The 16,475-nt window shown below is 49.9% G+C and overlaps 1 protein-coding gene across 1 annotated transcript in view; it reads right to left on the bottom strand.

Moving 5' to 3' along the window:
• Positions 1–16,475, bottom strand: part of ARRDC1 (arrestin domain containing 1) — a 65,352-nt gene that overhangs the window by 36,633 nt on the left and 12,244 nt on the right. Inside the window, exon 2 of the mRNA XM_034793902.1 lies at positions 914–1,024. Coding sequence (XP_034649793.1) covers positions 914–1,024 — 111 coding nt within the window. The remainder of the gene's footprint in view (positions 1–913; positions 1,025–16,475) is intronic.

Here is a 16,475-nt window from a genome sequence, read left to right as displayed (position 1 = left end):
TAGCAAAAGCTGTCAGTCCTGTTTTACTGCCTCTTACCCATTTCCTACTAGGCGAGGAAGCCTCTGAAGGCCCATTAGTTTGTTTCCTTGCCACACACACTTCAGTATACAAGTTATAACTACATACACCGCTGTGGCAGGTGAATGCTGGTACCGATCGGTTTCACTTGAAGCCTAGATACAGCGTGAATTATTTGTGGTGTACTGACCTATTTACTGGCTGAAAGGCGGCATTCATTCAAACGCAGAGTCCCTGGAGCTCACCCAAGTCATTCTGACTTGTGGCAGGAATATCTAAAACACAGCTCCTCACTAGGTGTGCATCTGCTAAGCAAGGGAAGCATTGCAGGGATTTCGTTCTTGCAACAGTCCTAGCACTGAATCGCTACAGTGCACCTCAGCCCTATGGTTAGGCCAGTGCACTCTGCGGTTCCTGAAGCACCCTGCCTGAAGCGGCAGGCAGGGCCTTTGTCGTTTCTAAAGACTTTGTGCAAAACTGGTGCCGCTGCAACACCTGTCGACTCTGATTGCACCAGAGAGCAATCACTGTGCAGTGTAGACATGAGCTAGAGATCTTGGCCCAGATGTTGCAAGCAATGTTTGAAAGCTACAGGAGACAGGTGCTGTGTTGTACTGGCATTCCATGGCCTTTCTGCATTGTGTAGACAACCCCTAGCTGTCTTGCATATAGCCCCGCTAACATGAAGTCACCTGTACTTTGCATGCAGCTGAGCCAGTTTCAACGTAGGGGTATTTCAGGAGATGGAGGCGTTCGGTATCTCGTTGGCACACACGTGCAGAACTTGCATCATAATAAAAACCTGCCCAAAAAAGGTATCCAAAGGGAAGGACCCTTCCTACTAATCAGACACAGTTCTCCACCACCTATAGCCCCATCCCTTGCTGATCTTACCTTTATCCGCCAGCGAGAGCGTGCTGTTAAAGTACTGCTCCTCTACAGTCCATGCGGTGTCATTGGCCTTGTTGGACACGCCGCAAGATCCAACGCAGCTCACTTTGATAGCTAGGAAAAAAAATACATCTACATCAATACTGCAATAGAGTTTTCAGTGGTCTTCCCAGGCCAGTAAAAGAAATTTACAGGTCCCAACTTGGGTCTCATCCTGCTACCTCCTGTGGGCTTCCTCCTCTGCTGAGACACAGCCAATTTACTTTTAAGTAGAGCATCTGTGCACTAGTTGCTGTTGACAGTGCCCCTTTTAAACACACACACACACACACACACACACGAGTGGAGATGAGACGGAGGTCAGTGGCTCTCAGTTCAAAGGGTATTTTTCTCCCTTTACTCAAAAGGGATTGCTCTAAATGCAGCATCTTTCTCCAGCAAGCCAGGGCATTTTCTAAGCTAGTCTCATCACACTTGCTCTTGAAAAATCTTACCCAGAGGCTTTTAACTTGCCTAGCAACTAGGAGCTCAAACCTCCTAGAAAAATCAGTGGGACTTAGGGGTCTTTGAAAATTTTACCTGGTCTCCCATTTTTCTCTGGCTCCCCTCCCCTTCAGTTCAACTAATCCTCCTCAAACACCCCCACACCAGGTAACTTGTGGTTTCAGCCCCAATTCCTGTGCACAAGCAGAGCAACCACTGATCCAAAGGTGGGTCGTTCTCAGTGCCAGAAGGACCTGTTAATGCAGCGAAGGGAGCAGAGAGCGGCAAGAGCCCCACAACCCTTGAACCCTTCAGGGAAAAGGACTGTGTCTCCTTTCATTTGAAGGGAGCCAGATGTACCAAGCCCACCAATAGCTCCCTCTGCCCCTTCACAGCAAAGTCAGTTCACACACTAACCTAGGAATTGTATGAAGAAAGGAGAACCTGTGACACCATCTGGCCTACCTGTTCTCAAAGGGGCAGCAACGCCACTCGCTCAGCGGGACACAAGACAAAACTGTTTAGGGGACGGGAGCCGAGATAGGACAGTGAGTTCTGCAAGTACCTATACAGACTATCTGAGCATCTCACAAAAGTTAATGGATTTTACCCTCACCACACGCCTATGGGAGGAGGGGAAGGGTTGCAAAGATGGGGAAATTGAAGTACAAGTAGATGATGAAGCTTCCTCAAGGTCACGCAGGGACTCTATGGGAGAGCAAGGAACTGAACCTGGGTCTAATCCCACTCCAACATCCTAGCTGCTAGAGCAAAGGTTCCCAAACTTTACTTAAGCAACCCACCAACTGCACTGTCTATTTTGTTATCCACAGGGGGTCCAAATTCATGGGGGGTTCCCCCCAAGGTCACAGGCCAGTGTCCTTCTCCTTGCCCCACTGACGGCGCACCAGCCACCTGCAACAGCGCTCTCTGCCCCTGCACTGCAGACCTAATCCCAGCCCAGAACGGAGGCTGAGGTGGGTGGGGTTGAGCAAGTGGTATTGTGACCCTGGAGCCCAGTTTGAACCAATTGGGGAGGGGGAGGAGGAAGAGAATCAGGGCCAGCCCCGAGGGGTAGGAGTTGCCACTGGAGGGTGTGTGCAGGATGGGCTTGGTCTCCACCCCCCTCCTCCCTGAGGCCACCTGTCTGCACCTGGCCTATGGCCCACCTAAAACCTTCCCACCACCTGGGAGATGCTGCACTAGACCATCTTTCCCATCCTGGTGGTTCTGAAAGCACAAACCTTCCCTTTCTACTAGGGAAAAGGAGTAGGGGTGGAAAAGTCTCATGCAGGCAGGTTAACATTCAGCACAGCACCAGGCATGATGGCTGGCCAGACTAACCAGCAGGAATTCTTCTCTGCTAGGCTGCAGGGAGGGAACATAGCGCATTCTTGGGGGCAGTAAGAATCAAGACTAAACACACTGCAATTCTGGTTTCTCTGAAAGCACTCTGGAGGGGCGGGGGGGGGGGAGGGAATTTTCCTCACTGCTGATCCCTTACAGCTCACCCGGAAGACAGTTCCCTGGCAAGCGAAGTAAGCGATTGGTGTTTACCTTGGCCGGTCTTGAAACAAAGGCTGGTGCTTTGTGACTTGACAAAACCTTTTACAAAAGGCAAGAGCCCTTGTGCGGAGTTTCAGGAAGGGCTGATCAGAAACTAGGGCAGTACGCTGAACAACTCCCTCTCACCACTGGGTTTATGGAGCTGCCTACGTAGCAAGTAGACCCTGGGCTTTACAACACAGCTATGGCTGGCCCAATTCGGTGTTAGTACACACCAACTGAGCACCACCAATCCTGGAAGGACGTAACCGTGCTGGAAACATTCTTCCCAAACAGGATTTTAGCAGAATAGCTTCACTTGTTCACAGCTTCCCTCTGAAGTCCCCAGCTGCACTATGGACGTAACCTGATCTTTCCCAGATTATAGTATAATTAGATCCAGATTTTTAGACCAAGCTTCTGGGCAGCATCTCCAAGATCAGAGACTCTTTAAACCAAAAGATTTTCACTTTGGGCTTTTGGCGGTTATGCCTTCTGGGCTGCTCTGACAGACAGCATCAGGCAGAGCAGTTAATCCAGCAAACTCATAGTGGAGCTGGAGTCAAAGTATGGCTTTATATCCTGAACCATGGAGAGAGACAGACATGTAAAACTAGACTGTTATACAGAGATTGTCCTCCTACAGTGGGAGCGCTACCTCTCTGCTGGGGAGAAGGGTGTGCATGTAGACCCTGATACAAGTTGATGGGACCAGGACTACATCCAGTGTCTTAATACGGTCCTCTCCTGGTTCTCCTCTAGTTCCCTGGCAGCAACTTTAGCTCTTTTTTGGGGTCTTCATCCTCTCCCACTCTGAGGCTTCCACAGGGTTCCTCCTTTGGCAGCCTCTCTGGGTGACCCATTGATGTGAAGTAACTGAAGCCACTAAGTATCTGACTCAGATCTACACGGCCCTACCTGAGGGGTCTCCCTCCATCCAATCTTGCATCTAAAACCTGCCTCAGACATCTCCTGCCAGGGGGGAGTCCTGCCATCTTCACTCATCTTGGCCTAAACTTACTCCCCTTCCACTGTTGTGATCCCACCATCCTCCCTGCCACACAGGCCTATACCCTGGGAGTTCTCCTCAGCTCCTCCTGACACAGCCAAGCAAGCAGTGTCCAGATCTTGCTATAACATTTCAGGTCCATGCAGATTCTCAGCCAGGCTTCAACATTCACCTTATTGCTGTAGTCTCCTGCCCAGTGTCCCTCACACCCATGTCATACCCTCCAGTCTACAGCTCTGGAGATAGTCTCCCTAGCCAGTCCTCTGACCATACCACTCGGAATCGTTGCCTTCCCCATTGCACTGCATTTAGTTCTCTAGTCAGCGTTCTCCCCCATTCAGACTCAAGGTGCCAATTTACTCCATTAGGTTTCTTGTGCCGGCAGGGCCATAGTCATCACAGAATGAAGCAAAGAGCAACCACCAGAAAATCCATTGGTTACCAGTAGTTAGACGGAATACCCCCCCATCCCTCCCACTCCATAATGCGTGGAGATTGGCATGTGTACGTAACTCGACTGGCTTAATCCAGAAGAGTTCTTTATATAGCATCATAAAGGGCAATTCTCATTAAGAGTCAATACAATTGAGAGTCCACTGCATTGGACTTCCCTTAGCTCAGAGGCAAGGTCTTTTGTAAAAGGCTACCAGGCTGGTTTGAGGGATGCCTTCACCACTACAATATTTCCCAAGCAGGTGGCCAAATGAGAGACTAAATTGTTTGGCCACCAGTGGTGATCTCTTGGTCAGTCGTGCAGACATATAGACACCCCTCAGTCTCTGAGCCAGTACAGGTCACCTGACAGGCCCATATTAAAAATTAATGGGAAGTGTGCTTCCAAATCCGCTAGGCAGCTTTGGAAAAATCCAACCCTTCCACCCTAGCAGGAGGGGGTGCCCACAACAGGGAAGGGAATTCAAGGCTCAGCTACAACCGGTCACTGTTCACCAGGGCAGATACCAGAAAGAACAGCAGAGGGAAGCCCAGGTTTACTGCCGTCAGGACTCCAAAGCACACCAACCGCACATTGAGACGAATTCCACTACATAGTTGCCAGTGTCTCTTGGTTTAATCCTTCCCATAGGGGGGAGCTCACACCAATTGCTTAGCCAGCCCATCTGTGACAGATTAACTGTTCCAAAACCCAGCCAGCTCCTCTCCCACCACAGTTACATTTTCCCTCACAATGAAGATTGTAATTTTCCTATCAAATTCTTAATCTTTATAGTCCAAAGGACACAACAGGGTCTCAACAGGAAACCTCCACGGGCCATTTCAGATGTTCATAAGTGATCAGCATCTGTTGCAATGTGGGAGGATTACTGCCTGGCAGTTAGGGCCTGCCTGATCTGAGACGGCACTCTGCAAAGTTTGTGTTATCTAGGCACAGATGTATGCATGTGAAACACAGGGGACACAGCCAAGCTTGTGGTTTGCTTTAGTCTAGCGCACAGCTGTGGATGCTTGATCTCCCTTTATCACAGGCCAGAACCATGGCGTCTTCGGCACCTACGGACTCCTTGGCTTTCTGTCAAGGAAATGGGAGCAAGACTGTGGTCTAGCTAGGCTACTGTCCTCAACGGTCTGCCATTTATTCGTTTTCTGTCGATCCAGTGGAATCCTGTTACAGGCTCCATTACGGCCATGTTCCTTCTGAGAGTTCTAGCCCCACACCCGCTACAGGAAGAGCTGTTAGACGGCAGGGTTTCCAGACCACACATGGGCACCGGCATTTCAGCACCAGTTTGCTCAGGTTAGGATTGGCTCACCAAGGCCTAAAATCCCTTGCCTGGAGCTGAGCCGCAGTTACATGGGTGGGAAAACCCTCCTGCTTTTGAAAGAGTAAAAAGGAAAGCTAAAGCCGTCCTCATCCTTTAAAACCAAATTCCCTAATGAGCAGTAGGGGCTGGTGGATGACAGAAAAAGGCTTTGGAAAGATAACTGCACCCCCTATATTGCCAGCTCTCACCATTTTATCATGACTAGCGATTTGGGATGTTTAACCTGTGTCGTGAAAGCACAATGCCAGGTGCCCACTCTGGAATGTTCCCTTATTCAAAATGGCTACCGTGTCCTAGTCCTCTCAGTGGGGCTGAAGCCAGCAACATAACCACTATGTCCCTACGGCCTGCTTGTGGAAGTGACGCTGCCCTTAAAGTTTACAGTGGGAGGTGGCAGTGTGGAGGAGATTGGAGTTTGCCATGCCCACAGGCAAAAACAGCTGCCACTCTATGGCTCGGGGGGCTGGACAGCAGAGACACTGACTGATGGATGGGAGCAGGACGAAGAGGGGCCTAAGATAGGCGGAGATAGGGTGGAGTGAAGGAGTCCTGCCGCTTAGGGCTTGGCTACTCTTGCGAGTTACAGCGCAATAAAGCAGCCCCGGATGCCCTAGCTCGCTCCCCGTCCACACTGGCAAGGCACGTACAGTGCTGACTCCACAGCTACAGCGCTGCTGGTACTCCACCTCGGCGAGTGGAATAACGTTTGCTGCGCCCCAGCGTCAGTGTGAACGAGGTGTTGCACTACTGCGCTCTGATCAGCCTCTGGAAATGTCCCATAATCCCCTAAAGTCAAGTGGCCGCTCTTGTCATTGTGAAATCGGCTGCAGGAATGAGGAAATGCCCTTTCAAAGCTCTGTTTGGAGAAGCCGGCAGCAGCCCTGAGAAAAAGCAAACATTTACTGTTTGCTTGGAGTGAGAGAGGCGCGGGGGGTCTGAACTTACAAGACAGCATGCTGACATGCTCTCAGCCCCCCCAAAACCCACTCTCCCACCACATACACACAACACACTCCCTGTCACACTCCACCCCACCCCACTTGAAAAGCACGTTGCAGTCACTTGCATGCTGGGATAGCTGCCCCAATGCACCGCTCCCAATGCTGCTGCAAGTACCGCAAATGTGGCCACGCCACTGCGCTTGAAGCGGTCAGTGTGGACAGACTGCAGCGCTTCCCCTACTGCGCTCTACCAAGGTGGGTTTAACTCACAGCGTTCTACAGCTGCAAGTGTAGCCAGGCCCTTACTGTCAGGCAGAGAAGAATGTGAGGGGGCAGGTGGTGGTGTTCAGGGAAGCGCTGCTCCTTGCCAAAGGTTAAGCCAGTCTCATTGTTTTTAGGGGCTACCACCACCCACAGCAATGATGGTTAGGAGTCCAAAATTCTCTAATGAGTATCTAACTCATCAACCCTGTACCAGCGTGATACATTAATCAGCTCTGTGGTTCTCAAGTTATTTGCCATCCAGCCCTTCTTTTATCAAAAGATATATGCCAGGAGTACTCATGGCCGTTTCCCTGTCTCAGGAGGGGAGGGGGAGGGAGGGCAAGTGGAGTCTCGATCTGAGCAGCCAGGGAGAGGCATGCATTGAAATTTGACTTTTCAACCTGAAAACACCACACACAGGCAGAGCAGAGGGGAGTTAGAGAATCAGACAGACTAAACACTATTTGATCATTTTGGGGGCCACCTTATTTTTGGGGTGGGCTGACTCATGATTTTTAATCTCTTGAGATACAGTATTGTCTGTCTGTAGCACAAGAGAAGTTCCACTGGATCATTACCTAGTGATGGATGGAAAGGTGAACAGTCACGGCCTGGGCACAGAAGTTGCATTTCTCACTGCTATGGGTCTATGCCACAGGGATTAGCATGTGCTGTCCTGGAGGGGCGTTCATGGGTGCAGAGGTTCCAAATGTTCTGCCTGGGTGCACTTCCCAGGGAGAGGAAGGGTGTGGGTAATTTCCCCATCATACTAGCCAATTCCAGCTCTCTGAGCCACATTTACAAGAAAACAAAACAGCCTCTAAAGTGACACAGCAGCCCCATATTTCTGCATTTTCCTGTTCCACTGGGTGGACTTGACATTCAAATATTAAGAGCTCCAGGGTTCAACAGCAAAGACACCCACTCCCCCCCACATGTACACAGTGCAAAAACCAGAAGTACCCTGCACTTGCAGAACAGCCAAACCTACCAGATAGGCAGCGGTATCTGCATGCATCCAGTGATGCCCCACGTTATGGGTCTCTAGTAGGAGAATCAAGTGATGGTGAGAGGAAGGCAGACAGATCAGCCACATTTAGCGGGTAAACAGAGGGCTTAGGCTCCTCTGCTGACACCGTCCTCCCCTCCAGGTGATTTAGGAGAGTGGCCAAGTCCTGTTCAGAGCTTGAGTGGCTTTTCTCCATTGATTCAGAGTGTTGCAGCGCCTACCCTCAGGGAAGCTCAATTTCCATTGTAGATGGGAGAAAAGCAAGGACAGACATGTGAATGAGAAGCTGTGTACAGCACACTCCCCTGCAGGGGAAAACGGGGAAGAGTAGGAAGCAAGCGACAGAGGGCTAAGATCTCTTCTACTTCCCAGAGCGCAAACCAGATGTCGCGAATGTGCACAGAATGTCACCTGCTGTCCTGCATGAGGAGTGAATACAATGCGCAGCAGGAAGTTTGGCAACAAAATAAAATCCAGAAGGTCACAATCCCTCCCCCCACCCCAGCTACTCTGAATCACCTCAGGCAGGTCTTCCTCCTACAGCCACTTCTTTGTGAATGAGGATCCCCATGACAACGGGGCTAGGAGTCAGGAGACCAGGGCTCTGTTCCCAGCTCCGCCACTACCTTGCTGTGTGACCTTGGGCAAGTCACTTCCCCTCCGTGTCTTGTTTCTCTGCCCACCCTTGGCTTGATTTTAAGCTCTTCAGGTTAGCAAGCAGCTCTCAGTAGGTCTGCACAGCACCTAACAAACAGGGGCCCCAATTTTGATTGGAGCCAGAGTGCCATTTCAGGAGAGCAGGAAGGTAGTTCCTCATCCCTGCCCCCCAAGTGTCATACCACATTTGGGTGAAGTTCGCAATAGGAGGGAAGACGCTGCCACCCCCTGCCCATGGAGCTGTGGCTGGCTGCACTGCTAGGGACCAGGAACTTGCCCTGATCTGCTGCGCAGAGCTGGGTGGGGGCTGATGTCAGGAGTGGCCTCCATCATGTACCTGGGTGGGTAGAGCGCACCCCTTGCCCTGCCATGATGCCTGGCACAACCCCTACCTACCCACTCCCTATAACCTGAGCTACCCCCTCTTCTGGCACACAGCACTACCCCCTGCCTGCTCCCTCACTGGGTTTCAAACTTTGAGCTGAGCCCCCCCCCCCCAAACCTAGACAGGCTGGGTGGAACTGCTGATGTGAGTCAGAGGATGGAGGTGGTGCTCTCTCATTAGGCCCCAGCATGTGGAGCTGGCCTGAGAAGTCAAACTATCCCCCCCCCCCCAACCCCCCAGCATAGTGTTTTCAGGTGCCTAAGTACCCCCTGGGATCAGTTACAGTTACCCCCTCCCCCTGAAAATCTGAAATCGCACCCTGGTTGGAGCCTCTAACGCAACCAACCCCTAGCACTGATGGGGGAGGCTGGAGACTGCAGGGACCTCCTTTAGGGGATATTTCAGACAAGGTTCAGGTCACTACTCTGGGGGGTTGGGGGCAGGGAAACAGCTGCATTGCCATTACCAAGGTTAAATTAGAGCCGGGCTGTGGGTTGGTGGGATGGAGGGGAAGCGGTGGCATGTTTGGTAAATTTGTTCTATCCCAGGTGCTCTCCATGCAACATTATCCGAGTAAACGCTGGAGCCGGTCTACAGACATACAGTGTGTTTGTAAAGTTTATCCAGAGTGCCCAGAGCTTGGGATGGATGCTCTTTAAACAGAGCGGTTTAAATTGCCTGAGCTACAGGGTGCTGGTCTCTGCAGCCCGTGTGTCACGTTAAACACGGACCCCGCTCCCTACTGAGCACCACCGGCCCAGGAGCTAGAGAGGGGCCTTTCCAGCGTGACATGGAGCGAGAGAATGGCATTTCTCAGTCTCTTGAGGGGCAGCTCACTCATTCTAGGATCCAGCAGGGAACAGCAAGTGCTCTGGGAAACTAGAGATTTTTTGTGACATGGAGATTTATCTGAACACCAGCCTTAACTTGGAGGGAGGAGGAGACCTGGGCCCCAATTAGAGGGCAGTCAGCCAAGCACCACGTTTTAATTAGATTCCCCGCGTGTACACACACACACACACACTTGAGACCAGGAGTGCCTCCCACATATCTGCAGCTAGACCCCAGAGAGAGGCTTTCAGAAGAGTCAGTCGAGAGCTGAAGGCACCAAAAATAGCAATAGCCAAGCCAAGCCCTCCCTCCCTAAAGAGAAAGGAGAGAATTATCCTGAGCACCCATGAATAAAGGGGAGGAAGCCCTTCATAACCAGCACAATGTTGGCGATAGCAACAGTACATCCAGGTCCCCACTCCAGTCCCAGTAGGGTAATAAGAGCAAATTAAGTGCTAGTATAGATCGCACAGGCTGTTTTCAGACCTTGAGCACCATTCTAGCAAAAGTGACCGACTGGCTTGGGAAACAGGAGATCAGTGGTGTAGCCAGGTGGAGGGAACAGGGGGAGCGATTAAGAAAGTGCCACCTGCTGCGGCGCTTTTACTCCTCGGCGGCACTGAAGGACCCGGCGCTGAAATGCCACCCAAGACCTGCGGAGCGAGTGAAGGTCTCACCACCGAAGACCCGGAGCGCCGCTGGGGGAGTAAAATAAAAGCGCTGCAGCGGGTGGCACCTTTTTTTTATTGCTCCCCTGGGTGAGTAAAAAGGAGCCAAGAAATTGACAAGGAGCTGCTTGTGCTCAGTGGGGGGAGCGTCTGCTGCCCCACTCCCCCCCAGCTACGCTACTGCATGAGATGAGTTCTGTGCCCAGCTTGGCCATGGACCAGCTGGGCAGCCTGGGGCAAGTAACATTGCCTCTGGTGACCCTTTAGGCTGACCAGATAGCAAGTGTCAAAAATTGGGACAGCAGGTGTGGGGGGTAAGAGGTGCCTATGTGAGAAAATGACCCCAAAAATCAGGACGGTCCCTATAAAATCAGGATATCTGGTCACCCTAGTGTACGCTGGGGTAGGGCATGCTCAGTGTCGCTTGTTGAAGCGGTTCCACTTGTGTAGTCATTGAGCAGAGAGAGGATGTCGTCTACACAGCGAAGAAAAACCCATTGCTGACCCATGGCAGCTGACTCCGGAGCGGGCTGCAAGGCTGTTTCATTGCTGTGTAGCCCTCCAGGCTCAGGCCGCAGCCCCTTTCCATCCTTGGCTTGCCTAGGGAGACTGAGCTCTGCTGGGGGGGCGGGGTCTGATCTCAGTTGGATCTGCTAGACTCTTGTGCAGTACAAATAATTAAGACATTTGTCCCTCTGCCTACACTAGCAGCTGAAGAACCACTTTTAGCACCAGTTGATGGGATTGAAGTGGGATGATCGAATGATGGAGGACATGCAGGGCCGGCTCTAACTTTTTTGCTGCCCCAGGCAAAAAAGAAGAGCGCCGCCCCCCCCCCCCCCCAAGTGCCAGACTGGGCCGCTCAAACCCCCGCCCCCGCGAAGTGCCGGGCCGGGCCACTGCCGAAACACTCCCTGCGCTGCCCCGCTGAAAACAAAAAACAAACCTTGAGCGCCCCTCGCCACCCCAACATTGGCCGCCCCAAGCACATGCTTGGTCAGCTGGTGCCTGGAGCTGGCCCTGATGACATGTTACTGAACTATCATTGTCAGCAATGGGTCAATTATCTAGTATGGCCAAGTCACAACAAGGACACATACACGCACACTTCTGCACCACCTGCCAAGAGTGGGAATCAGTGAGCAGACCTGGCTTCAGAAAAATAAGAAGCCCACATCAATTTGCTGAAGCGGAGGCACGAGATTCTGTATTCCAAGACATGCAGCGGGTTATAAAATGCTACAAAGCTCTCAGCAAGTTGCTGTAACAAGCAGCAGGTGTCTCAACATATCAGCAGCTTGAAGGATTCATCTCAGAGACAGAAGTCAAAACTCAAGTGTGTTTGGAGTTCTTGCCGGCCTTGCTGAGTGTATGGTAGGCCCCAGCATTGTATGGGGTTATAATAAAGACAAGACTCTGGGAAGCTGGAAAATTTGTGAAGAACTACAAAATCTCTAGGTAAAAAAAGGAGTTACTTTTAGTCTCTGCTCAAAAGAAAGAAAGAAGAAAGAAAATTAAAATAGAGTGCATCTTGAAAAGGTCAATGAAAACTTCATTGGTAGCAGAACAAAGGGGACTAATTTTCAAAAAGGTGAAAAGCACCTTAAGTTCACACAGATTTAAAAAACTTCGACCCCTTCATGTCTGAGGAGCAAGGAAATAGATTGGAGAAAGGGCTGGGAAGCCTCAACAGAAGAGCTGGCAACCTTAACTTAAATAATTTGCATAAATTGCTAAAATTGGGAAAAGAGACACTCCTAGTTAAGCAATAACTACTAATTAATTTAGCTGTCCCCACCCTGCTGGGGCTGTCCTATCAGTTCTTGTACATTTTTATATATACACCCACCCACCCACAAAAAAGTCCTATAACAAACACTAGAGCAAGTCATCCGAGTAAGGTGAGAGAGGAAAGGGTAAGAGAGATACCTATAGTAAGAGGTGCTGAGGAGGCAGTATTTTGATTTTGCAAAACCAAAACCAAGAGCGGTTTGGATCCAGATTCTAATTTAGCCGACCCTTCATTTGCAAGGGGGGTGGGATCATTCCCCCACTTAAAAGCATGCTCCGGGAACAGGGTTTATGCTTCTACAAAATGGGGCAGACATGCTTAAGACTATGTCAGGGGTCCATGGTGTAACCAGCCCCCTGGCATGGCTATTTGTAATACAGAAGGGGATTCAGATTCCACTGGTCTGGAATAGATGCTTGTCACCCATACGGATTACAGCATTAAAAAGGGTGGGAGAACTTGAGTTCTTGTGGTAACTGAACTTTGATCATCGTGACAAGAGGGAAAGCACGCTTCCCAGGAGTTGGATTTGCGTCAGATGCGATCACATGAATCACGGTTGAAATAGTTCTAGTCAGAGAAGTGATAAGAGACAAAAACACCTTATCACCGGTGGGTGAACACTGTTCACAAAGCGATCACTCCCTATCGACCTGTCTCCATCCTCAGAGGAAACCTGCACAACATTTTCAAAAGTCGAGCCTGGGGAAGTTAAATTCAGAACTCTGCTGGATACTAAAAATCATGGACTGAACAGAGACCCTGGATTTATGGCTTATTACAGGACTCTGTAACCCACTAACCCTCTTTTTGTCCTATGACTGCAGAGGTGTTACCAGGCCACTCTACCTTGAACAGTCCCTTAGAATATGCTCTAACTACTTCTGCTAAACAAATCGGTTTTTTCCTGCATTTAGCGGTGACGCTCAGAGTACCTTTCCCAGACCTGAAAGAGCACTGTGTAGCTCAAAAGCCTCTCTCTCACCAACAAAAGTTGGTCCAATAAAAGATATGACCTCACCTACCTTTTCTCTCTGTTCAGAGTCAGACAGACAGTTTATAGTCTAATGACAACATTAAGTTGCGGTTCTGACCCAGGCTACTTTCACCGCCAATTGACCTTGTCGCTTCTGCTCTGCTCAGACCGGTTATACTCTCTGCTCCCATTGTTCGAACTATTACACCACCCTTTGTGGCTCGTCCGAGGCGATGTTGTAACACAACCTGTGTTCAGAGCACAACAACAAAGACAGTCCAGTGCTAGAGAGGTATAAGATTTCCAAGAGCCAGATATGTATAGTCTAGCTAAGGGATGATCAAGCAGGGGATAGCAATCTTTAATTAGATGAAGGATGAAGAGGGAGATTGGCCGGGTGGAGGCCAAGGGTCCTACATTAATATGAGTTTAACAGGGAAAGGTAGGCTGAATACCAAGAGTGATGGGAGAGAAATGCAAATCTGAAGTACTCACACCACATTGCTTGGGAGAGTTGGAAGTGGACAGAACAAAGCACTGGAAAAATAGTTTAGAGAACAATTGTGTATTGTAAGGAGAGGGCTAGACCAAGCCCTAGAGGTCTCTTTTCTGCTTGAGGGTGCCGTGGCCTCTTGGCTGACCATAAGGTTTTCCTCAAGTATTAGCACACACCAAAAAGCCATGGTATGCAGTGAGTGCCCAATAGCTCCAAGAAGCTGCAGAACAATCCTTGATTAGCCCAAGATGGAGAACAGCCATTGTACATTTTCCTGCCATTTATATTACGGCAGCAAATCCTAGGAAGACACTGCATAATTCTAGTGTGGTAACTTTAGAGTTCCTCTTTAACCCAATATCATGGGTATTGATCTTCAGGGGTGGAAAAAAGCCTATGTAGTTTTGTACACTAGGCCTGGGAGGTAGACCCTGTACGGAGACACAGGCCATCACAAGAGGGACAGCACAAGAATGGCTGGGATCAAAATCAAGCTGAGAAATTAAGGAATCTAGAACAGCTATTACTCCAGCAGGTGACTATAAACTATTCAGTGACCTTCTTGGGTTCAGGATTCACTTGTTATTTGAAGGTAGATAAAGTCAGACGGGAATGCAATGCTGCCCAGTGTTCTCCACGCCTCTCACTACGGTTGCCAATATGCTCAGGCATGAAACAGTGGTCATTAGAGCCAGATTCCCTCACTGATTTCAGCAAGGAGTTCTGCCCTCCCCCCCCCCCCCCCCGGCATGGCCCAACAGGTAGGACAGCAGCTGCAAGACAGAATGTCCTTGTTTTGCAAAAGGGTTGTGTTGAGCAAAGGGGAGGAGCATCTCCACAGAATGTGTCCTTCCCTACTACTCTACAATAACCCCAACCATGATCAAATCCATCAGAGAGACACCCCCCCACACACACACCACTCCCCCCGGAGCAAGAGAAGCAGCTGTAAATGCCACTGTTTTCCCTCTGCTTAAGTAGCTAAGCTGACCAGATTTCTGACAACAGCCATGCACACATGGCTCTACAGACATTCAAGCACACAGCTACCAGAAACAAACACTGCAGTCAGAGTACTGTAGTATGTAGGGACCAAAGCCAGGGGAGGCGGGAGAGAGAGACCAATTCTAAATATAGGAACCCTCCTCTGAGGGAGCATCTTACGCCCCCATCTCACCACACTTCGCTCTAGGAATCCCACCATCCTGGTGGAAGATGACTCTGATGCAGAGAGCCAACACAAGACCTACACACCAACGGTCCAGTCCCACTTTGAGGGGATAAGTAGGATTTTGCATAGACTTGGTGCTAGACCTCTGGATGGGTGCAACATTCAGCCCTGTGTATGTTGCATCATGCCTTGGGAAACAAGGGAAGTGCTCAAACCTCCCACCTACACGGACTGCTTAAGGGAATCGGCTGAAAGCTGCTTCTTGAAAGGGACTAGGGAAGACAGTTACTCTTAGAAGCCCACCAGTTAACATGGAACAAACTGGACTAGCTAGTGGTTGACTACAACAAATCATGATGGCCAAGGGGGTTGCATTCAGCACTAGCTCAACACTACGTCTGGACTGTGTCTGCAGAAGGGTTGTAGAAAGTCCAGATTAACTGCCAAATCCAGCCTGTAGCATCCCTCCCTCTGTAGAGTTCAGCTGCAGGTCGGTATTGCTGGTCAACTCCATCAGACAGTTTGAGTTTGTTCCACCAGGAAGAGAAATAGGAGCAAGTATTCCGGCAGAGTAAAGCTGGATAATACATGCAAAGATTCAAATTAGGCACAGCTCTGGGGCTACAGGCAATTTGCATCCCCTTGGGCAGGACTAGCATCTGGGTTTGTGCAGTCTCTGCATTAGCAATATCCAGACCATCTTCCCCCTGGGTTTTACTTCAAAGGAATCCTAAAGAGCATCCCCCTAGCCACACTTTACCCTTCCTTGGCCTTTCAGCACATTGCTGCAAAAGGTTACGTAGCCCATGTCCATAATGCCAAGAAGCTGGTCAGGTAGGGTTTTTATTTTATTTATTTTTCTGGGTAACTGCATCCATGCTAAGGAGAAGTTTTGATTTAAGCAAATACAGCTTTTTCCCAAAGTGCTGTACAGATTCTTCACCGTGGGGCTCTAAGTACAGTTCACTTGTCCAAATCTCCCCCATGCGACACATGGGTCGATAGTCTCCAGTCTGCAAGGATTTTCTTCCATCACAGACAAATTGAACATGACAAGAGGACCTGTTCTCTTTCCCCACCGGGGATTTCGTCTGCATGCATCCCAGGGGAGGGGAAGAAAAAAGTTAACTGCTGAGTTCATTATAAACAGGAGTCCGTGTGTTTAAACTTCACTTATTTATAGCACCGTGCGGGTTATCAGCACACTGGCTGCCCCTGGAGAAAGAAAAAATGAGTCACCTTGCACAGCTGGAACAAAATCTAACCTGAGAATGTTTACCACGCCTGGTTCTTTACACAAGCTGCAAGGCGGGGAGTGGAAAGTGAACCAATGCATCCCACGTAGACTTTGTTTTGGTTGTTTGGAGGGGGAGGGGAAAAGAAGAAACAAAAGGAAAGTACAACCAATGCGTGCTGGTAATTTTCAAAAAACTGCCAGAGACAACTGTAGTATCTTAGCAACAGGCATCAAGCACCTTACCTTCTGGGACATAGTCTAGAAACTGACATCCAGCAGCTTTGCGTTAATATCTCATTTTTAACCCCCTTCTGTCACTC

This window comes from Trachemys scripta, chromosome 17 (genome assembly GCF_013100865.1).
Source record: "Trachemys scripta elegans isolate TJP31775 chromosome 17, CAS_Tse_1.0, whole genome shotgun sequence".
NCBI lineage: Eukaryota > Metazoa > Chordata > Testudines > Emydidae > Trachemys > Trachemys scripta.
The sequence above is the reverse complement of the archived record's forward strand: the minus strand, read 5'-3'. Positions and strand labels throughout refer to the sequence as shown.